General features: G+C 48.0%; 1 protein-coding gene across 1 annotated transcript in view; it reads right to left on the minus strand.

Annotated features, from left to right (window-relative positions):
* The window catches only part of ITPR1 (inositol 1,4,5-trisphosphate receptor, type 1), a 191,774-nt gene that overhangs the window by 51,353 nt on the left and 119,597 nt on the right, over window positions 1–20,824 (minus strand). The window contains exons 41-42 of the mRNA XM_014946800.1: window positions 17,356–17,488; window positions 15,313–15,503 (exon numbers count right to left, since the gene is read on the minus strand). Of these exons, the coding sequence (XP_014802286.1) occupies window positions 15,313–15,503; window positions 17,356–17,488 (324 nt within the window). The remainder of the gene's footprint in view (window positions 1–15,312; window positions 15,504–17,355; window positions 17,489–20,824) is intronic.

Below are 20,824 nucleotides of genomic sequence, written 5' to 3' on the forward strand. Positions count from 1 at the left end.
ATCACAATCAATTACACAGCCACAGAATGATGGAAACTCAAAAAACAGCCGCATATGACCCACACGAGCTCCCAGCACGACAGCTGTGCTCATCATGTGCAAGGACGTCATGCAAAGAGCTCTCCACCATTTTAAAAGACAGAGCAACCACCACCTACACCAACTCGTTCGAGGCGATTTCGGGACAATGGAAAGAGCTTTGTTAAGAAACACAAGGGGAAAAATCTTCTTGCGTAAAGGTTTGCAAGTTCAAAGTCTTGCAGGTGACTGGAGAAGTTATTTTTGTGGCACCGTTTACATGCGAGGTGACTGGAGAAGAAGTTATTTTTGTGGCACCGTTTACATGCAGGCACGAAGCCCCAGGCAGGCAGCAGAGCACTGCTTCTTCTACAGATGTATCATACATCAAGCATTACTGTGAGCCTCTATTAGTTTCAGAGGGATGGAAGGAGAAGAACCCAGCAGAGGTACAGCACGTCTGCAAATCCAGCCACACCACTGACTCCTCCTGACATCCAGAGGGGCCTTATTAAAATATCAAGAAGTAAAACAACTAATAGCACCAGTTAACAGGAAACCTGCAGGATAACTTCTCCTTCCTTCTCCTCTCCATCACCCAACTCTGCTCCTAAAGAAATCCAACCAGAAACCTCATGCACAGCAGAACATCCCTCTTCCAGCTTTGCCCTCCAGCATTCCACCTCTGAGCCAAAGGAGGACAGTAAGTACATACCAACCATCTACAACGTTATTTTCCTGGTCCACGCAAAACGTGTTGCAGAAGAGAAGCTGCAAACCAAGTGACTGATTCCACTAGAAAATAAATTAAAGACCAATTTTAAACTGCAGCGCGTTGATCAGCTACAGCCTGGCACACCCCTGAGCTCCACCAGCTCATTAACTGGGCCCAAAGTTGTGTTTAAGTAATGCATCTTTTTGAGGAAAGAATCCTATCTTTCTGTAGAAGGCATCGGAGATGATGAACTACATCTGTCCATGTTCTGTTCCAGTTATTAACAACTGTTAGAAACGTGTGATTAAGCTCCTTTTTTATGTCACACTAACACCCAGTCACTGATTTTTACATTATTTTTTTAAATTTCTATCTCTTCCATGGTTGTCTCAGGAACTGGGTACCCTCTCCCCTTCAAATTATTTACATACACTATTAAATGTTTACCTACCTTTTTTGCTAAACTGAAAATACTATTTTTGCTTGTTGGCATTTTACTCAGATTTAATATCACTTGCTGTGGTGCTTATTTTTTGGCACGTTCTTAAATATTGCAGATCATTAACAATCTGGAATGTAGAATCACATTTTAAAAAAATAAAAAATAAAAACCAGCAAAGAACGGGGATGTTTCCTAGCATTTCCACTTCACCTCTTCTCCCTCTCTGCCTTGTCTTCCAAGATCTCTGACACAGAATATACGTGACTTCCAGCGAGGGGTGGAAGAGCAGCTCAGCAAAGTGCCCGGCAGTTGGGGGGATTGGGATTAGGGAGGCAGGAAAACCCCACGGCACAGACAAAGGCTCCTCAATGTGTCTCACGTACCAGCAATTGGTAAGAAATTGGTATTTTTAACCAGCAGAGCCAATATCTGCCCTTTGGAGAGACAAGCTGGAGAAGGCAGCAGCCCGATACCTTTGTGTAAGGTGTACCGGATGCAGACCCAGCTAATTAATCCACTATAAACATAATTAATCCACGAGAAGCTTAATGATGAGTGAGTCTGTGCCCAATGCAGGATTGTTAAATGGAAATAAATATTAAAAAAAAAAAAGAACCAGCTGAAGGCAGCTTATTTCCAGCTCTTGCCTTTGAAAGGCTGATCCAGCTCTGTGCTGTCACCTTTCCTGGGAACACCTTCCCCCGTGCCGCTCCCTGGATCTGCCCCCAGGTCCCGGCTGTTTCCCCAGCCAAGGGAAGGAACAACTATTTGATTTGTTTTCCATCATGTATCTTGGCTTCCCACCCCCGACGTGGTGGTGGCAGGCTGGGCTGTGGGCACCGTCCAAACCACGGCCTCGGGAGAAACAGAACCAAAACCTACTAGGGAACATCAGGTTTGAGATGCATCTGCTCGGAGCCCTGCTTCCTCCTGAAAGAAGGGTGGCCTGATTTTAGGGAAGCGTTTGGCTGCAGAAGGGGGCAGAGATGCCAGCATCCTGCAGAGGACAGAGTCTTCTGGGGACCACACCCTCCATCATTCCCAAAAGTGTCTCAGCAGACCACAAGCCATCACACCCTGCCAGGCCATCCCAACAGATCCCAGAGAATTCCCCAGCACAACAAACAATCGGATCACCCATAAATCAGAAAAAGCAAAGCCCCAGCAAACACCTCACAAATCAAAGCAAACCACTGTCATCTCCCCCCCCTGCCCCGTTTCTCTAACGCCAGTGAACAGAAAATCCCCCGTGAACTTGACTCGTCAGGGATATTTCAAAGAGGAAAGTCCCTCCAGATACAGGAGAAAGATCAACGATCTGGCTTCAATTCAGGACATTTTATTCCAGCGCTACGGAGGAATTATTACGGGGATCTCAACTCGCTCGGGTTATCCGGGGAGGCTGCCAGCAGGAACTAATGCAAAACTTCTGTGCTGCTTCACGGCTGCGGGGAGAGCTCACCACCCCTGTACCATGTCCCATGGCTGGAGACCATCAACCCCCATACCATGTCCCATGGCTGGAGACCTTCAGAGCAGCCACTGCTAACACGGGCACTGAATTCAGCACAAACACCAGCCCTTCACCTTCTGCTGGAGCACACTGCAAGGGCTTCCCACCCCAGGAAATTCAAACCCAACCTTGCCTTCTCTCTCCCACCTCGTTTATTCATTTGAAATATCATCCATCCCTCTCTCTTCTTCTTGAAGCCTTTCCTACGTCCTGGCTCGCTGAAGATCCATCCCGCTGGGGCGTGAGTGATGGATATCATTAGTCTTGCATAGCTTAAGGAAATGGCAGCTGAAATATTTCACATATTTCACGCTGAACGTACTTCACAGTTTGAAATAAACCCATAAGGAAAATCTGCCGGAACACCTCAACTGCTTGCTTTATTTTTTTGGTTTGTTGTTTGTATTTTTTGCAAACTGTAAAATAAGCTTTGTCCTGAAAGCAGAAGGGGGACTTCCCAGCTTTATTTTCCACAAATAAGACAAACTCTCTCTGCCGTGGACATCCACGTGCCATCCTCCAAAGCTCTGCTCCCAGCTGGAGATCCTGCCCCAGCTGAGGGAGGAGGATTTTGGAGGGGCAGGAGTGTGCACAGACTGACCCCACCAGCTTTAGATGAAAGCAGGAGCAGAATTAACACCACTCATTTTGGGAAGAGCCCTTATACAAGTCTTCCTACTGCAACACCTAAAATCTTGACGCCATTTAAAGTCATTTCTCAAAGAGGAAAGGAGGAACGAACTTCACAGAGATATGGTCCCCTCGTGCCCTTCCAGAGCCAGTACAAAAGCCCCGGGACAGAGAAGTGACAGGGGATGATCCCCAAGAGGTCAAGGCCCCCGGGACCATCCCCTGAGGGGGTCAAGGCCCCCGGGACCACACCCCATGGAGGTCACAGAATATTTATGGTTGGAAGGGACCTTTGAGATCGAGTCCAACCACATGGTCAGGCCTCCGGGACCATCTCCAGCAGGGGAAGGCCCACCAGAGGAGTGCCAGGTAGAGACGTTGACTGTTGGGTTGGGGGGTCCAAACACCCCCGCAGACGGAGCAGATGGCTCCCAAAGCGTGGGAGACTCGGGGGGCCCGACCTGCTTTCAGCAGGGAGCTTTATTTGAGTTCCTCCTGCCTACGTGTGGGAGCACGCACCCGCCGGGTCACTCGCTTAATCTGTGCGAGGCTCTCGCATGGCAGGAGCATGAATCCCACTTCCTTACCCAACCGGAGAGCTCTGTGTAGGTGTGAGAAACAAGGAAGTCTGCAGACTCCCCAAAAGAAAAAAAAAAAAAGTGTAAGATCTTCTTGAGAGACAGAGGAATTAAAGAAAACCATAGCAACAAGTCAGTCCACCTACCCAAACCACCCACCCACCACCAGTTTCATTTGCTGACGCACTTCAAAATAAAAAAAAAAAAACCAACCCCAAGCTGGCTCCTACCCGCGCTGGAAGGTGAGCAAGCCCTGAGAGCTCATTAAATTCCCGTCTCAGCTACTCCTGGGTGCCTGCAGCGAGCGAGAGGGATATAAATAGAAATTATATAACTGCGCTTTGTTGATTCCCGTGCTCACCAAAAAAAAAAAAAAAGGGGGAAAAAAAAAAAGCAAGCAACATGACCTTGTTTTTCTGAATAGCTTGCCTCTGCCTGCTTGTGGAGGACTTTAATCCTGCTAGGGATCGTCTTAAAAGTTTATGTTGGACCTTGGATCCCACCGAGAGGAATAAGGAGAATTAGTGATTTACCTCCCTGCTCCTCACAGGACCAGGATCCCACCGGAACGCCGAGAGGACTGACCCAGGAGAGGACCATGGTACCCAAGAACCAGGAACGATGGAAGGCTACCAAGGCTGGAGGACAAGCAACGCAGCTGAACCCTGATGGAGCACCTTCTTTTTTCACCTGCATCACTCAATCGCACAGATGGGCACCTCAAAACATCAACATAAAACCTCCTTTGGGCAAAAAGACCAAAAGATACTAGGGTACAGGAATACTGATGGCCCAAATGTACTTCCATGATTAGTATTGGCTGCAGCTGGAGCAGAAGGTGCTACTCTTAGTCCCACCTCATCCACCTGGTCCTTAGTCTCACCTCTGCATCATATTGCCCCCAACAGCAATGAAATCATCTCCGCAGGAACGATCCCTCCCAGCTTTTGGCTCTCTCTCTCTCAGCGCATCATTAGCAGGGCTTGTTTGTTGTGAAGGTGATGGTATCTACAGGTTAAGTGAGACCGAGACTCCGCTGCCTTCAACACATCAAAATCCACGTGAAAGGGAGCGTCTGCTCCCAGGGGTTGCCACCTCCAGTGTCCTCACGTGCTGCGGATCCACACAGCATCAGGAGGGGGATTTCCTCAGCCCTGACTCAATTCCTAGGGCAGGTTCCTTGCCTGGCTCTGAAGGAAACTGCGCCACGAAGGAGGGTCTGGATCTGCAGCGTTCCTCATGCTGGAGAGGGCTCTCTTTCACAGGGGACCACAGCCCACAGCTGACTGTGATCCTTGAGGCAGGTCCTTGTCAACACTTACTTTTTCTTTTTTAAATGTCATATTCTAAAGCCATATGCTCAGAACATTAACAAAAAAATATGGTGAGAAAAACTCATTAAAACAGTGAAAGACACAGGTGAAAGACTTAATACACGTCGATAGCTCGCACATTAGTTTCCTAAACAGCTATTATTAAACCTAATAAAGATATAACATCCTGTATCAAAGAATTCTGCCTGTTGTAAATAAACAGTAGAAATTAAGAGACTTTTTTTTATTCATCGCCCCAAAAGTTCTCAACTGCGATGTATAATAGCTCAGCAATCCAAATATATTCTTCCCTCTGAAGCATTTACCATCACGTGCCATTTTGTGTGCTCAAAGACATCTCTGACTGTGGGAAATCTTCTAAGTAGTAAATCTGGTTTAAAAAGTCCAAACCACAAACCCTAAAGCGCCATTGTGTCCCTAAAACTAAGTTTTATGCCACCAATACTTCTGTAACCTTTTGTAAAACTTTCCTCCCGATTTTGCAGGGCAACTGCAGTCACGGAGAAAAAGAAACTCTGGGTGGTTTGGCAACCGAATAGGACAGGACATATTTAGGCCAACAGGGAAAGTGAAAAAAAAACCAAACCCTAAAAATAAAGCAGGTTGCCTGGCTGGTTCCAACTATTTCACTGTTGATCTTTTTAGTGTGGTTTATCCTTCCCTTTCTGTCACAGAATTTCACAGCCAACGCCACAACAAGCTGCAGGACACAGATCTGCCTCGAAGCTACTGCTCCCTCCAGCCCCAGGGCTGCGGCGGCCATCCCAGCTCCCCAGGGCCCTCTCCTCCCCACCACCAAGAACCGGCAGCTCGGGACGCCACTCCTCCTGAGCATCAATTCTGCAATTAGTTAATCACCATCGGACAGCTCGAGGCACCGAGTTTGGGAAAGGAGATCCCAATTCACCATGCTGAAGTTTTCTTACTGGTGGGAATGCATGAGGAGAAACATCACGGAATCATAGAATTGCCTGGGTTGGAAGGGACCTTTCAGATCATCCAGTCCATTAACCCAACATCGACAAAAACCATCACCAAACCATACCCCTAAGCACTATGTCTACCTGTCCTTTAAATACTGCCAGGGATGGTGACTCAACCAAGTCCAAATCCGTGCGTTGTGCAAGACAGAGCTGGACCATCTTGTTAGCCCTGGATTTTTACAGTCCCATCTCAAAAGAGCTCCACACATGGTGAGCTCCAAACCCTGGCTCAGCACAACACCAATTTGCTCTTGCCACGCTGTGATGGATGCACGACCCTCTGGTCCACCACCACAGGCTCATTGGTGCTATCTCTAGTCATGGTGGCCTCTGGTCCTGATCCTGGACATCCCTCCTTTCCCCAGCGGCCAAGAGCAGCAGATCCCACCATCATCCTCTGTGCAGGAGCATTGAGTCTGCTCAGATGCCTTGAAGCTACGAGCAAGTCCCCCTTCTTTTCTGAAAAATAATCACCTTTTGCTTGGGTTCTGACTCCTACCACCTCACCCTCTGAACCCACAGCCCATCTTGGGGAGAAGTGTGGATGAGGAGGGAAGGTGTCGATAGTTCACACATTAGTTTCCTAAACAGCTATTATTAAAACTATCTAATAAAGATATAACATCCTGTATCAAAGAATTCTGCCTGTTGTAAATAAACAGTAGAAATTTTAAGAGAATTTTTTTATTCATCACCCCAAAAGTTCTCAACTGCAATGTATAATAGCTCAGCAATCCAAATATATTAAGAGACTTTTTTTTATTCATCGCCCCAAAAGTTCTCAACTGCGATGTATAATAGCTCAGCAATCCAAATATATTCTTCCCTCTGAAGCATTTACCATCACGTGCCATTTTGTGTGCTCAAAGACATCTCTGACTGTGGGAAATCTTCTAAGTAGTAAATCTGGTTTAAAAAGTCCAAACCACAAACCCTAAAGCGCCATTGTGTCCCTAAAACTAAGTTTTATGCCACCAATACTTCTGTAACCTTTTGTAAAACTTTCCTCCCGATTTTGCAGGGCAACTGCAGTCACGGAGAAAAAGAAACTCTGGGTGGTTTGGCAACCGAATAGGACAGGACATATTTAGGCCAACAGGGAAAGTGAAAAAAAAACCAAACCCTAAAAATAAAGCAGGTTGCCTGGCTGGTTCCAACTATTTCACTGTTGATCTTTTTAGTGTGGTTTATCCTTCCCTTTCTGTCACAGAATTTCACAGCCAACGCCACAACAAGCTGCAGGACACAGATCTGCCTCGAAGCTACTGCTCCCTCCAGCCCCAGGGCTGCGGCGGCCATCCCAGCTCCCCAGGGCCCTCTCCTCCCCACCACCAAGAACCGGCAGCTCGGGACGCCACTCCTCCTGAGCATCAATTCTGCAATTAGTTAATCACCATCGGACAGCTCGAGGCACCGAGTTTGGGAAAGGAGATCCCAATTCACCATGCTGAAGTTTTCTTACTGGTGGGAATGCATGAGGAGAAACATCACAGAATCATAGAATTGCCTGGGTTGGAAGGGACCTTTCAGATCATCCAGTCCATTAGCCCAAAAGCGACACAAACCATCACCAAACCATACCCCTAAGCACTATGTCTACCTGTCCTTTAAATACTGCCAGGGATGGTGACTCAACCAAGTCCAAATCCGTGCGTTGTGCAAGACAGAGCTGGACCATCTTGTTAGCCCTGGATTTTTACAGTCCCATCTCAAAAGAGCTCCACACATGGTGAGCTCCAAACCCTGGCTCAGCACAACACCAATTTGCTCTTGCCACGCTGTGATGGATGCACGACCCTCTGGTCCACCACCACAGGCTCATTGGTGCTATCTCTAGTCATGGTGGCCTCTGGTCCTGATCCTGGACATCCCTCCTTTCCCCAGCGGCCAAGAGCAGCAGATCCCACCATCATCCTCTGTGCAGGAGCATTGAGTCTGCTCAGATGCCTTGAAGCTACGAGCAAGTCCCCCTTCTTTTCTGAAAAATAATCACCTTTTGCTTGGGTTCTGACTCCTACCACCTCACCCTCTGAACCCACAGCCCATCTTGGGGAGAAGTGTGGATGAGGAGGGAAGACGGCACCGCGGCACTTCGAGTGGCAGCTCTGCACCACGGCACTTGGAAGGAGCGCTTAGGAAAAAAAAAACGCCTTAAACTAAACTAATGCCATCAACCTCATTTTACCTTCCCTTGCTGAAAATACCAGCATGTGCGTGTGGGTAATTTGTCACGCACTCTAACTTCCCAGAAGATCCCCAATTAACCGAGCGGACCGAAGTCTCCGTGGAGAGGTGGTTACATAAAGGACTTGACTCCCCGTGAACTTCCACCGACCGAGGAAACCCAAAACTCCACGGAGGTGAGGCGGAGTAAGGGCACATGTAATTTTTATTTGGCAGATGAGGGACAAACCTTACAGACGTCCTCAGCCATCTCCTCCACTGTCACTCACTCCCCAGGGTTACTCTAAGAGAGGAAAACTCACCACGTTGCGGGGAAGGGACCGAGCTTCCATCCCTTGCAAAGGAGATGCAGCTCCACGTGTGGCATGCCCACGGGGAATACACCTGCCAGGGAAGCTCTGGCAACATGTGCCTGGGACAGTGGCCCCAGGGGGACAGTGACAGACGCTGGCCACCTGCCCCTTACATTTTGGGGTAGAGCATCCTCCTCCAGGGCCACTCCGTGCAGAACCGCTGACGGGGTGGATGCTGAGGGTTATATAAATTAATAAAGGGCTTTACGTAACGTTCAGTTCAGGGAGCAGCAGCGTTTGTCAAGTTAATTTGTTGTCCAGCTTCGAGCCTGTGGTTCCACCTCTGTCTCCTCACAAACGAGGGCAGGCTTCCCACTGGAAAACAACCCGGTGAGCAAGGAGCTCACCGGACACGGCTACGACACCTTCATCAGCATCTCTGCTCCCAAAGAACCTAAACCCGGTGAGCAAGGAGCTACAACACCTTCATCAGCATCTCTGCTCCCAAAGAACCTGAGAGCACTTTTAAGTCAACTCCTAAAACTAAAAATAACCCAGAAAACTTTCCATCCAGAGAGTCTGAAGTGGGCAAAGCCCTCCATCCTTCTCCCAGAAGAGTTAATTTATCACATCCACGTTCACCCCTGCAGCGGGACGCAGCAGCGTGGGACTCAAGGTGCCACACTCTACCAGCTCAGCCCCTTTCCCGAGGAAAACCTGGAGTATTTGTTCTCCTCCTGCTTCTCCCCCACGTTAATTTTCCTAACAATACAATAAAAATCCCTCCCGCCAATTATAATAAGGAACATTTTGAGATTTGCTTTTCTGCTGGGGTTGGCAACCACCTACTTTGCCTAGCCTTAATATGGGCCCTGTAATGAAACGGTAACACACCTATTCCAGTTATCCCTCCCCAGCACCATGGGGATCTGCTCTCCCACCGGCGCTCAGGGGAGTTACCCGGGAACTCCCATCATTAACCATATTACAATCATCCTCTGCAGGTTCCTGTGTGTCAGTGCTGAACCTCACGCTTAACTGCAGGCCGAATTCATTTCCCGTGTGAAAACCTGGAGTTCAGAACGTGCCACACGCAGGGGTGACACATTTCTGGCTTTGCTGCCAAAACGCCTCTTTACATAACCTGTCCCCATCCCACCGGCTTCCGATTCTCCAAGGCCTGTGGATATAAGCAATTTAGGTTCAGTGAAAATTATTCAGACCGAGCGCAGAACGAACTTGCTCGGAATATGATAAATCAAAAGCTGCTAATAATAACAACCAAAAAAAAAAAAAATGAAATGAAGATAAACTGTGTTAGACCTCAAAGCCCAAGCCGGTCAATTTGGTGACTTTCACAATGACAAAGGGATCTGACGCAAAATGAACGCAGTTATTGGTCCACAGACTGAAGATGACTCTTCCACTGGCAGTTACTGGAAACTGCCCTAGAACTTCAGAAAATCCACGCTGCAGAGGCTCTGAAGCCCTACCTACCCAATCTGCAAAATTTACCCAATGTACATAGATTAGAGAAAGATGGGGATAAAAGTCCATGGAAAGCATTGGGTTCGTTTCTGTAGGTGCATCTAGTTTCCATAAACAGACTAATTTTGCAGCTTATTTTGTACGAAGCAGGAGACCATCAGACTGCTGCAATCTTATTAAATCCTGACTGTGCTGCAGTGAAACACTGCTTTATAACACCCGCCGGGGCTGAAGCTGTGCAGAGTAAGGGGTAGCCCCCTAACCGCTGGGCTGCACCCCCAGCCCCCCGCATTTTCTGGGTGAGCAGATACATCATTCCTCCTACGTGGAGAGAGAAAAGCTTGGTTACATGGATTTATCGTCTCAGGATGCCCATGTAGCCCGAACATCATCCAGCAATTACTCTGGAAGGTACAGACCTGAAAATGGTGATTTTACTAAAGAGCAAAACCTCCCCCTTCACGCTGATCCACCAGCATGGAGCCAGCTCTTCTCCAAGAAGTTCAACTTTGTGGCTGGTGTTTTTTGGGGGCTTTGATTTTTTTTTTATTGTTTTTTTGTTTTTTTTTCCCCATGAAGTTTTACTTACTTGGCTTTCATGACTCAAATACTACTGCAAGACCAGAGTGCCAAACACGTGCTGCTCCTGACTGACATTGCAGCAGTCCCCACGGGCCCCGACTGCGCTGGAGCCAGCACGAGCAAAACCAGGCACTCATGAACTCACCACTGAGCACCAGGACCAATTAACCAACACAGAGCCGAGCCGTGGAATGCTTTGTGCCCTGATAAACCTTCTCTATTTTTTTGCATTTTGCTACCAGGCCACCGGACTGCTGGAACACAGAATATCTACATCCCAGCCCCTCCACGGGGTATTTCCAATAAAATCCCGTCCGTGCTTTGCATGCGTGAGTAAGAGCTGCTGGGTGTGCCCCAGACCTGGGAGCTTCCAGCCTTCAGTAGCTGTAGGCACCACAAGTCATTTGGTTCCTAAAACATTCCGTACTGAAAAGCAGGCTCCACCAGAGCCCCCTCCCAGCCCCTGGCCCTGCGTTACAGCACGTACCCACACGTGCACCCAGTCACTGCTGCTGCCCAGAACCCTTTCTGAAGGCAAAGGCAACTGCCAAGGACTTATCCCTGAATGGGAAAGGATGGAAAATAGTCACTCTGGTTTGGGGAAATCACCATCTATAGAGGCAGGAGCGCAACAGCAACTGGCAGGACCACAAGGCGTGGATGTGAAAGTGTTACAGCACTTGCTGTAAGTGCCCCGTGCCAACAGCTCCTTCCCAACCACAGAGCTGTTCTGCAGACTCCCAGCTCTGGTTACGGACAGCAAATACAAGCTAAAGAATCTCCCTTTTTGGTGAAAATTGTGTCTTTGGAGAGGGATTGCAGATTTCCCTGTTTGCTTGGACCAGACGAGCTGAGGAATGTGCTTCCAGCCCCGGCTGGCACACAGCGGGAAGCGACTCCACTCAGGCCATCAGTTCTGGTTCCAGCACAAGCAAAGGATCTCTCCAGGTCAGGCTGGTGCAGAATTTGTTTCTCCTTCCAGCCTGACAGCGTGAGGTTACCTGAGGCTCCCCGAGAGCCAGGGAGATGAAAGCTCAGCTTCCTTTACATCGGGGAAGAGCAGGAAATTTCAAGGAGTGACTCTCCCCAAGGAATGTTAATCCTGTCACTGCAGTTTAAGGTGATGTGAGGTTTTAAACGCCTGATTCCAACTTTGGTCTTTTGCAAAAAAGCTTCACCCTAGAGCAGATATACAGGGGGAAAGAGGGTACCGATGACAGAGACAGAGTGAAGGAACCCAAAAACATTCCCTCTCCTCTCAAGGGAAATCTCCATGAAGGCACAAGGTGCTGCTGCAGGAAACCAGTGCAGTTATAACCCTAATGATCAACTCAAACTAGTCAGGATTCAGCCCCACGTTCCTCTTCATCAGCCCTCACCGTGTAACTGCTGCCCAGAGGACACAGCTGCTCTTCAGCACATCTCTGCTCAGGTCTGAGCCAGGCATTTTGAAGGGATTAAATCTGTTTTCACTGGCAGGCTGGTTTTCCATGGGATGAAGCACTCCAAATTGACCTCACCCCACACTGCTCGAGCCGGGCGAGGAGGGGACAAGCAGAGCTGCCACAGTGAGAGCAGAATAAGCAGAAGAAGGGGCACTACCCTCCCTCTGGTCAAATATTTCTCCTAGAGGTTGCCATCGAGGTCTAATTACGAGTAACTCTGTCACTGCTGTGTCTCTGTGCTGCTGCAGCCACACCAGAGACAAACCTTCAGGGAGCTGGGTTTTCAGGGCAGAAAAAGAACAAACTGGGGAGTGGTTGTACCATACTGGGAACAGTGGGCCACATATATCAAGGGTTTTTTAGTTCTCTTTGCACAACCTCTTCGGAAAACGATAGCAAGTTTTATCTTTAAGTACCTAAATAAATGTTCCTCATGGGGATGCAGCACAAATGGCATCCCATTCTAAGCCTTACTCTGTACGTGGAGCAAACATTTGGATGTTTCACTTCCCCGAGTGCAAGGAGCAATCCACAAAATGGACCTGAAATACATCACCAATTGTTTTGTTCAGACCCACGAGACGCCGCAGCGAGGCAGGAAAGGGGTGACCTCTCTGGAAGAGCTGCCCAAAAAGCCCCTTGTCCAAGGCAGAAACAGCCTGACTGCAAACAGCACACACGCAAACTCCAGAGAATAAGATATGACAGGTCCAATAATCTTTGCAGGCAGGTTTTGCCCTAACGAGCTTTTACTTCCTGTTTGGAAGAATATTAGTTGGTCTGTGTTCGTCAAAACCCTTACCAGGCACAATGGCCATCTAGAGAAACCAAATCCTCATTTAAAACACAGGATGAAGGACAGTGAGATTACAGGAGAACGGCAGTGGTCTGGAGTTTACTGTCATTTTAAATTCCAGGCCGAAATCTAACAGCTGGTTGTGAAAGTCTCTGAGCATGTCGCAGATGTACTCCTAGAAGAAGTCACACTAACTTATGCTACAGAGCTGTTCTGTTATACATTCCTCTATACTGCCCTGGGAAATACCTCAATTACTCAGTGCCCATACAAACATTTCATAGGTTAACTTTTGCATGGCAGACACTGATATTTTTCTTAATCGCACGTCAAAGATCATTTAGTCATTTCCCCTCCGGTCTCCTTAACCCCCTCAAGTTTCCTGGATTCCATAAAAACATTTCCTTTCCCAACATGTTTTAGTTATAAGCATGAAGTTTTCCATTTCCCTACCTGTATTGTCGTGTTCCCACCTTCCAGAAGGGCAATGGCCAGCAGGATGCTCTCGTGGAAGACTCTGTCACTGGTGGCATTCATGATGAGATCAATGACCAGGTTGGATGCACCTTCTTTATCCAGATGACACTGGACATCGGCCAAACTCATCTCACCTCGGCTCATTGAACTCGATCCGGAGCTTCCTCCTGTAAAGGTGATGATGAGAAACAGGCTGAGATTCAAACCCTACTGTGATGGCACCTCTCTTCTGGTTTAAATTATATCTAATGCGTCGGTTTTAAACGTAAAAAAACTAGCATCTTTATAGGACCAACCCAAAAAGAGAAAAACTGGAGAAAGAGTGACAGTAGAAATGGGTTTGTGAGCGAGCGATCTGCTTCCCAAACCCATCCTATTTCACCAATGTTAAGGGAACATGCTCCATCCTCCCCCTCGTCAGCAGCTGATGCGATTAACGCCGCCGGCCCCAGCGGAAACCCCGGCGGTGCCTGCTGCAGCCCCATGGCCCCGCTGGCAGCCGCCCCGGTCACGCCAGCAGTCAGCATCCCAGCACATGAGCCCGGGGACACCGCGGGGCACCGGTCCTTGGATAACCCCGACGGCCCCGGGAGAACCCGCCACGGCCCCGGGAGCACCGAGGGGGGAGATCAACACACCTCCCAGCCTGAACCTCACCCTGAGCTACCCTCGCTTAAGGCTTTACAGGAATTCCCAGTAATTCAGAGCCCCGTACAGAAGCTGGCAGTACTGCCTGCAGATACACAGACACTGCAGTTGGATTAACAGATTTTTAAAATATATATATATATTTTTTTTTTTTTTTAATGCAGTCTTTGTGCGAAAAGGAAAAGCAGTGATTATTTTAACTGGGAGCTCCTGCTCTGCTAATGGCAGCGTGATGTGGCTGCAGCAGTATCACCCCGAGAGGGGAGGAAGGGGATTTCCAAAAATAAAAAAATACATTTCGAAAAAATCGATCTAGGCAAGAAAAATTTCATATTAAAAAAAAAAATCCATCAGGATGAACTAAAGTATGTTGATCTCCATTCACAAAACAAGTGCTTGGCACTGATTTTCGGTTTGTATTTCATAAGAAATTAGTTGTCTGACTACAGATTCAAAATGTCATTAACATTAAACGAGGTTTAATATTAGCTGCTGTGGAAATGAAACCTTGCTTTTTAAACTTTCACATGAGGCTACAACACAAACAAACAAATGCAATAATGCAAATGTGCATCATTTGGCTGATACGGAACCCCAGCCCTGCCACAGCCACGCTGCTTTTGATGCAAAGCTGGCACCCACAGAAGGCAGCTTAGAGAAATCCTTGTACCCCCCGTACTGTGAAGACAAAAACCAGGCTGGAAACGAGCAGTCCTGTAGCAAATCTCAGCCACCCCTTCCAAAGGGAGAAGCCCCAAACCTGCCTGCAGCTGGTCAGGGATCACTGCCCTCCCCAGAGCCAAACCAGGGCTCCCACTGCCCACCTCTGCCACTACAATCCAGCAGATGAAAAACTGCTCCCCTGGATTACTAAGGTGAACACTGCAGCACAGGAGCTGCATCTTATGGAATCAGAGGAGGATGGGGGGAATGCTACAGAGCTGTTCTGTTATACATTCCTCTATACTGCCCTGGGAAATACCTCAATTACTCAGTGCCCATGCAAACATTTCATAAGTTAACTTTTGCATGGCAGACACTGATATTTTTCTTAATCGCACGTCAAAGATCATTTAGTCATTTCCCCTCCGGTCTCCTTAACCCCCTCAAGTTTCCTGGATTCCATAAAAACATTTCCTTTCCCAACATGTTTTAGTTATAAGCATGAAGTTTTCCATTTCCCTACCTGTATTGTCGTGTTCCCACCTTCCAGAAGGGCAATGGCCAGCAGGATGCTCTCGTGGAAGACTCTGTCACTGGTGGCATTCATGATGAGATCAATGACCAGGTTGGATGCACCTTCTTTATCCAGATGACACTGGACATCGGCCAAACTCATCTCACCTCGGCTCATTGAACTCGATCCGGAGCTTCCTCCTGTAAAGGTGATGATGAGAAACAGGCTGAGATTCAAACCCTACTGTGATGGCACCTCTCTTCTGGTTTAAATTATTTTCCTATCCTCAATGACGCGCACACGTTTATTAACAGTGATGAACTCAGCTCCTAGCACTTCTGTGAGGAAGAGTTTGTAACTCAAAGCACAGATCGGGCATGTTTAAGATGAGCATTTAACATGGCTTTAACGTGTGCGAGTCTGCGGGAGGTGGTGTCCTCCAGGAGGACAAGAGGAAATGGGCACAAACTTGAACATAAGAAGTTCCACCTAAACATGAGGAGGAACTTCTTCAATTTGAGGGTGGCAGAGCCCTGGAAGAGGCTGCCCAGAGAGGTGGTGGAGTCTCCTTCTCTGGAAACATTCAAACCCACCTGGACATGTTCCTGTGGGACCTGCTTTGGCAGAGGGTTCAAGGAAATGCCCTACAGAGGTCCCTTCCAACCCCGTATCATTCTGTGATGCTGTGACAGCCCAGACTGGCCATGGGAAATGGCTAATGCCATGGCTGCCTTCACTAGCAGCAGACAATGGAAAGACCATGGCTGGTGTATTGGAAGGGGATTCTGGAAACAGCGTGGATTCAGAGATGCAAAGAGAGATAGAGGCTCTGTAGGGCCAGGGAGGGGATGGAAAGAAGGTGAAACAAATTCCAGAGGATGGCAAAGCCAACACTACACTTCTGTGCAACTACAGAGCCGTGAACTTCATGGACAAAGAGAGCAAACAAAAAGCAAGCGAGAGTCTGTGGAAGAGTCATGAAGAACAAGAACAGAAGCAAAATGCTCTAGAAAGTAGAAGAGCAGGGTTGCAGGCAGCAGAGCACAAGGACTAGTGAAATACATAGCAACTTCTGAAAACAGGGGGGAAATAACTGGGCTTTTTTGGGGTTTTGGTGGTTGTTGTTTCCGATCAGAAATTAGAATTTCTGCTTTCAACAGAATTACCTGCTGTATTTTGAACAGACAAAACCCACTGAACTGTGTTTTGACCAAACGTGCTTGACATTACTGGCTTTTTTAGCAATGGTCTCAAATTAAATAAACTGCACTTTATAACTGACTTCAAATCAAATTTTCGCTCATCCCACCTGAAATCTCTCTGTAATACAAGGAAATGGCTTTGTTTCAGATATAGTTAATAACCTGACATCCCTACGAGCACACTTCCCAAGTATTATTGCAAACATTAAATGGATCAGATTTTCTAAGCACATTTAATCAAAGCAAAGTCGCAAAACTCCAGCCAACCCAGGACGGTCTCTGGAAAGTGTAAAAAGCTCCACCTTTTTATTTTTAAGGTGCTTCAAGGCCGGGTTGGATGGGGCTTTGAGCAACACCTCCCTGTGGTGGGTGATCAGGGGAGGGGGTTGGAACTGGATGATCTTTAAGGTCTTTTTCAACCCAAACCGTTCTATGATTCTGTCGTTCTACTTTCTCAAATGCAGTCAGGATAAAGAGAACATCGCTCTCATCTGCATGGGGAAAAGGCAGGTGACACGGTGGTTGGACTACATGATCTTCAAGGGCCTTCCAACCTAGACAATTCTATGATCAGAGAAAGGAGAGCGATGCTCCGCTCTGCCTAGAGTGGAATCCCTTAAGGAGAGTTAAAACACATTGGGGTTTCCAAATCCAGGAGCAACACACAAGCAGGACTTCTTCCCCATCCTTGTGCGCAGCTCCTTTTGTTTGGGGGGATTTCATAGAATAGAAAAGGGGGAAAAAAAAAAAAAACAGAACCCAATTTCACCTGATTTGCCAGGCAGACACAGACACACGGCATCTGGCAGGGCAGATCACCCGACCCATGATGAGCAGGAGCATGTCCTACCTCCTGCCCCGGCCTTGCTGGCGCCGCCGGCGGACAAGGGCCCGTTGCCGAAGGTGGTGAGACTCTCCCGCCGGCCCGCCGGTCGCACGTTGCCATAGTAACGGTTGACCAAAACTTGCCTGAGTGCCTCCCCCTTGAGTCAAAGAGGATAACGAAATCATGATGTGAGCTCAGCAAACGAACCAACTACTAACATTCAGTAGCAAGGGGGCTGCTGTTGTCATTAGCCTAATTATGGGGAGGGAGGGGGAAGCGAAACCCTGGAGGATTTGGCAAAATCCACTGAGCATCTCCCCATGTGCTCGGGCAGGCTGGGACACCAGGGGGCTCGCGGGGCTCAAATAAAATCATGTGTTCCCAGCACCAGAAACAGCTACAGTTCAGATTTTTTTGCTAAAGCTTTCCGGACAGATTTTATTCTCCGTGAGCATTTTCTTTTAAAAAAAACCAAAACAACCAAGATCTAACGCGTCAGTTTTAAACCCAGCATCTTTATAGGACCAACCCAAAAAGGGGAGAACTGGAGAAAGAGTGAGAGTAGAAATGGGTTTGTGAGCGAGCGATGTGCTTCCCAAACCCATCCTATTTCACCAATGTTAAGGGAACGTGCTCCATCCTCCCCCTCGTCAGCAGCTGATGCGATTAACGCCGCCGGCCCCAGCGGAAACCCCGGCGGTGCCTGCTGCAGCCCCATGGCCCCGCTGGCAGCCGCCCCGGTCACGCCAGCAGTCAGCATCCCAGCACATGAGCCCGGGGACACCGCGGGGCACCGGTCCTTGGATAACCCCGACGGCCCCGGGAGAACCCGCCACAGCCCCGGGAGCACCGAGGGGGGAGATCAACACACCTCCCAGCCTGAACCTCACCCTGAGCTACCCTCGCTTAAGGCTTTACAGGAATTCCCAGTAATTCAGAGCCCCGTACAGAAGCTGGCAGTACTGCCTGCAGATACACAGACACTGCAGTTGGATTAACAGATTTTTAAAATATATATATATTTTTTTTTTTTTTTTTTAATGCAGTCTTTGTGCGAAAAGGAAAAGCAGTGATTATTTTAACTGGGAGCTCCTGCTCTGCTAATGGCAGCGTGATGTGGCTGCAGCAGTATCACCCCGAGAGGGGAGGAAGGGGATTTCCAAAAATAAAAAAATACATTTCGAAAAAATCGATCTAGGCAAGAAAAATTTCATATTAAAAAAAAAAATCCATCAGGATGAACTAAAGTATGTTGATCTCCATTCACAAAACAAGTGCTTGGCACTGATTTTCGGTTTGTATTTCATAAGAAATTAGTTGTCTGACTACAGATTCAAAATGTCATTAACATTAAACGAGGTTTAATATTAGCTGCTGTGGAAATGAAACCTTGCTTTTTAAACTTTCACATGAGGCTACAACACAAACAAACAAATGCAATAATGCAAATGTGCATCATTTGGCTGATACGGAACCCCAGCCCTGCCACAGCCACGCTGCTTTTGATGCAAAGCTGGCACCCACAGAAGGCAGCTTAGAGAAATCCTTGTACCCCCCGTACTGTGAAGACAAAAACCAGGCTGGAAACGAGCAGTCCTGTAGCAAATCTCAGCCACCCCTTCCAAAGGGAGAAGCCCCAAACCTGCCTGCAGCTGGTCAGGGATCACTGCCCTCCCCAGAGCCAAACCAGGGCTCCCACTGCCCACCTCTGCCACTACAATCCAGCAGATGAAAAACTGCTCCCCTGGATTACTAAGGTGAACACTGCAGCACAGGAGCTGCATCTTATGGAATCAGAGGAGGATGGGGGGGAGGCAGGAGAGGAGACAAGGTGTAAAATAAACATGAAGTAAGCTTTCCAGCCAGCTGCTTCCAAAAGTCCCCCAAAAAGAGAAAAAAAAGGCAAGTTCCTTTAGAAGCAACAGTAGAAAACGAGTGGTTTTCCAAGGGGCACACGCTTCCTATCACTGCTTGGGCCAAAGAGTTAACGTGTAGGAGAGGCAAGAGACCAAATTCAAAAGCTTAAGCAAAATCTTACCCCGGAGGAGCCTCTCTGACTGACAGCGACATGCGAGTGTTTAGTACACCATGTAGTGCTTTAACCATCCTCCTGCTCTCGGTCTGGCAGGTAAGGAGCGCTACGTGACAGAACAAGGCCAAGCCAGACGAAAAAAAAACCTCAACTGCATCTTCCTTCTACATGTGTACTGATTAGAAGGGCAACTCCATACCCCTATAAGCCCTGAGCCAAAAATCAAGTTATAATGGAGTTCCTGCATTACCTTTTCCCTCTTCTGTTCAATTAACTGGCAGTCATCTTATCAAAGAGCATTTAAACCCAGGAATTTTTGGTACTTACTACAAAGATAACAATAGATATTGAACCGCAAGAACTGCTGTTCAATAAACTCCTCCTGAAGGTTGCCCTGTAGGTAAGGTCACCCTCAGAGGGGTAACCTAAAGCTCCTGGGGTCATCTCTAGGACTTTCCTTCTTGTCCATCCTGGAGCAGAAAGGAATTTCTATTCTTTGCTCAAAATAGCTGGGGGGCAGTGGAGAAGCCTCTCGGGGAGCATGAGCTCCCAGGACAGACCTGCAGCACCTCCGCTGACTAGGAGCAGCGTGTCCAAAACAGGACAATTAGCCAGAAAATACAAGTGGGAACACGTATGGAGCATTTGCTGTTTCTAGCCCGAAAGCGTGCTCATCCACACTTCTGGGGGTTTGGCAACACACATTCACCAGCCTTTCCAATTCTAACTGGGAAAAAAAAACTTGGTTTCCTACAAAATTATTCAAACCCACTGCGCTAGCTAACCAGTCTGTGATCAAAGGAGAGGGAAGGAAAAATAAGTGGTATTTAAGAAATGTTGTAATTAATTCAGCTGCAACGCTTGGCTCCAGAACAGCTCTTTAACCATCATGTTACTGTTGTACACCACTTTGATGCGTGCAGTATGCAAACAAATATCAGATGTTTGGCGGCAGGAAGAAGAAGAAAAAAAAAAAAAACACCAGGGGGCTCGCGGGGCTCAAATAAAATCATGTGTTCCCAGCACCAGAAACAGCTACAGTTCAGATTTTTTTGCTAAAGCTTTCCGGACAGATTTTATTCTCCGTGAGCATTTTCTTTTAAAAAAAACCAAAACAACCAAGATCTAACGCGTCAGTTTTAAACCCAGCATCTTTATAGGACCAACCCAAAAAGGGGAGAACTGGAGAAAGAGTGAGAGTAGAAATGGGTTTGTGAGCGAGCGATGTGCTTCCCAAACCCATCCTATTTCACCAACGTTAAGGGAACGTGCTCCATCCTCCCCCTCGTCAGCAGCTGATGCGATTAACGCCGCCGGCCCCAGCGGAAACCCCGGCGGTGCCTGCTGCAGCCCCATGGCCCCGCTGGCAGCCGCCCCGGTCACGCCAGCAGTCAGCATCCCAGCACATGAGCCCGGGGACACCGCGGGGCACCGGTCCTTGGATAACCCCGACGGCCCCGG

This window comes from Calidris pugnax, unplaced genomic scaffold (genome assembly GCF_001431845.1).
Source record: "Calidris pugnax isolate Ruff unplaced genomic scaffold, ASM143184v1 scaffold81, whole genome shotgun sequence".
In the NCBI taxonomy this organism is placed as follows: domain Eukaryota; kingdom Metazoa; phylum Chordata; class Aves; order Charadriiformes; family Scolopacidae; genus Calidris; species Calidris pugnax.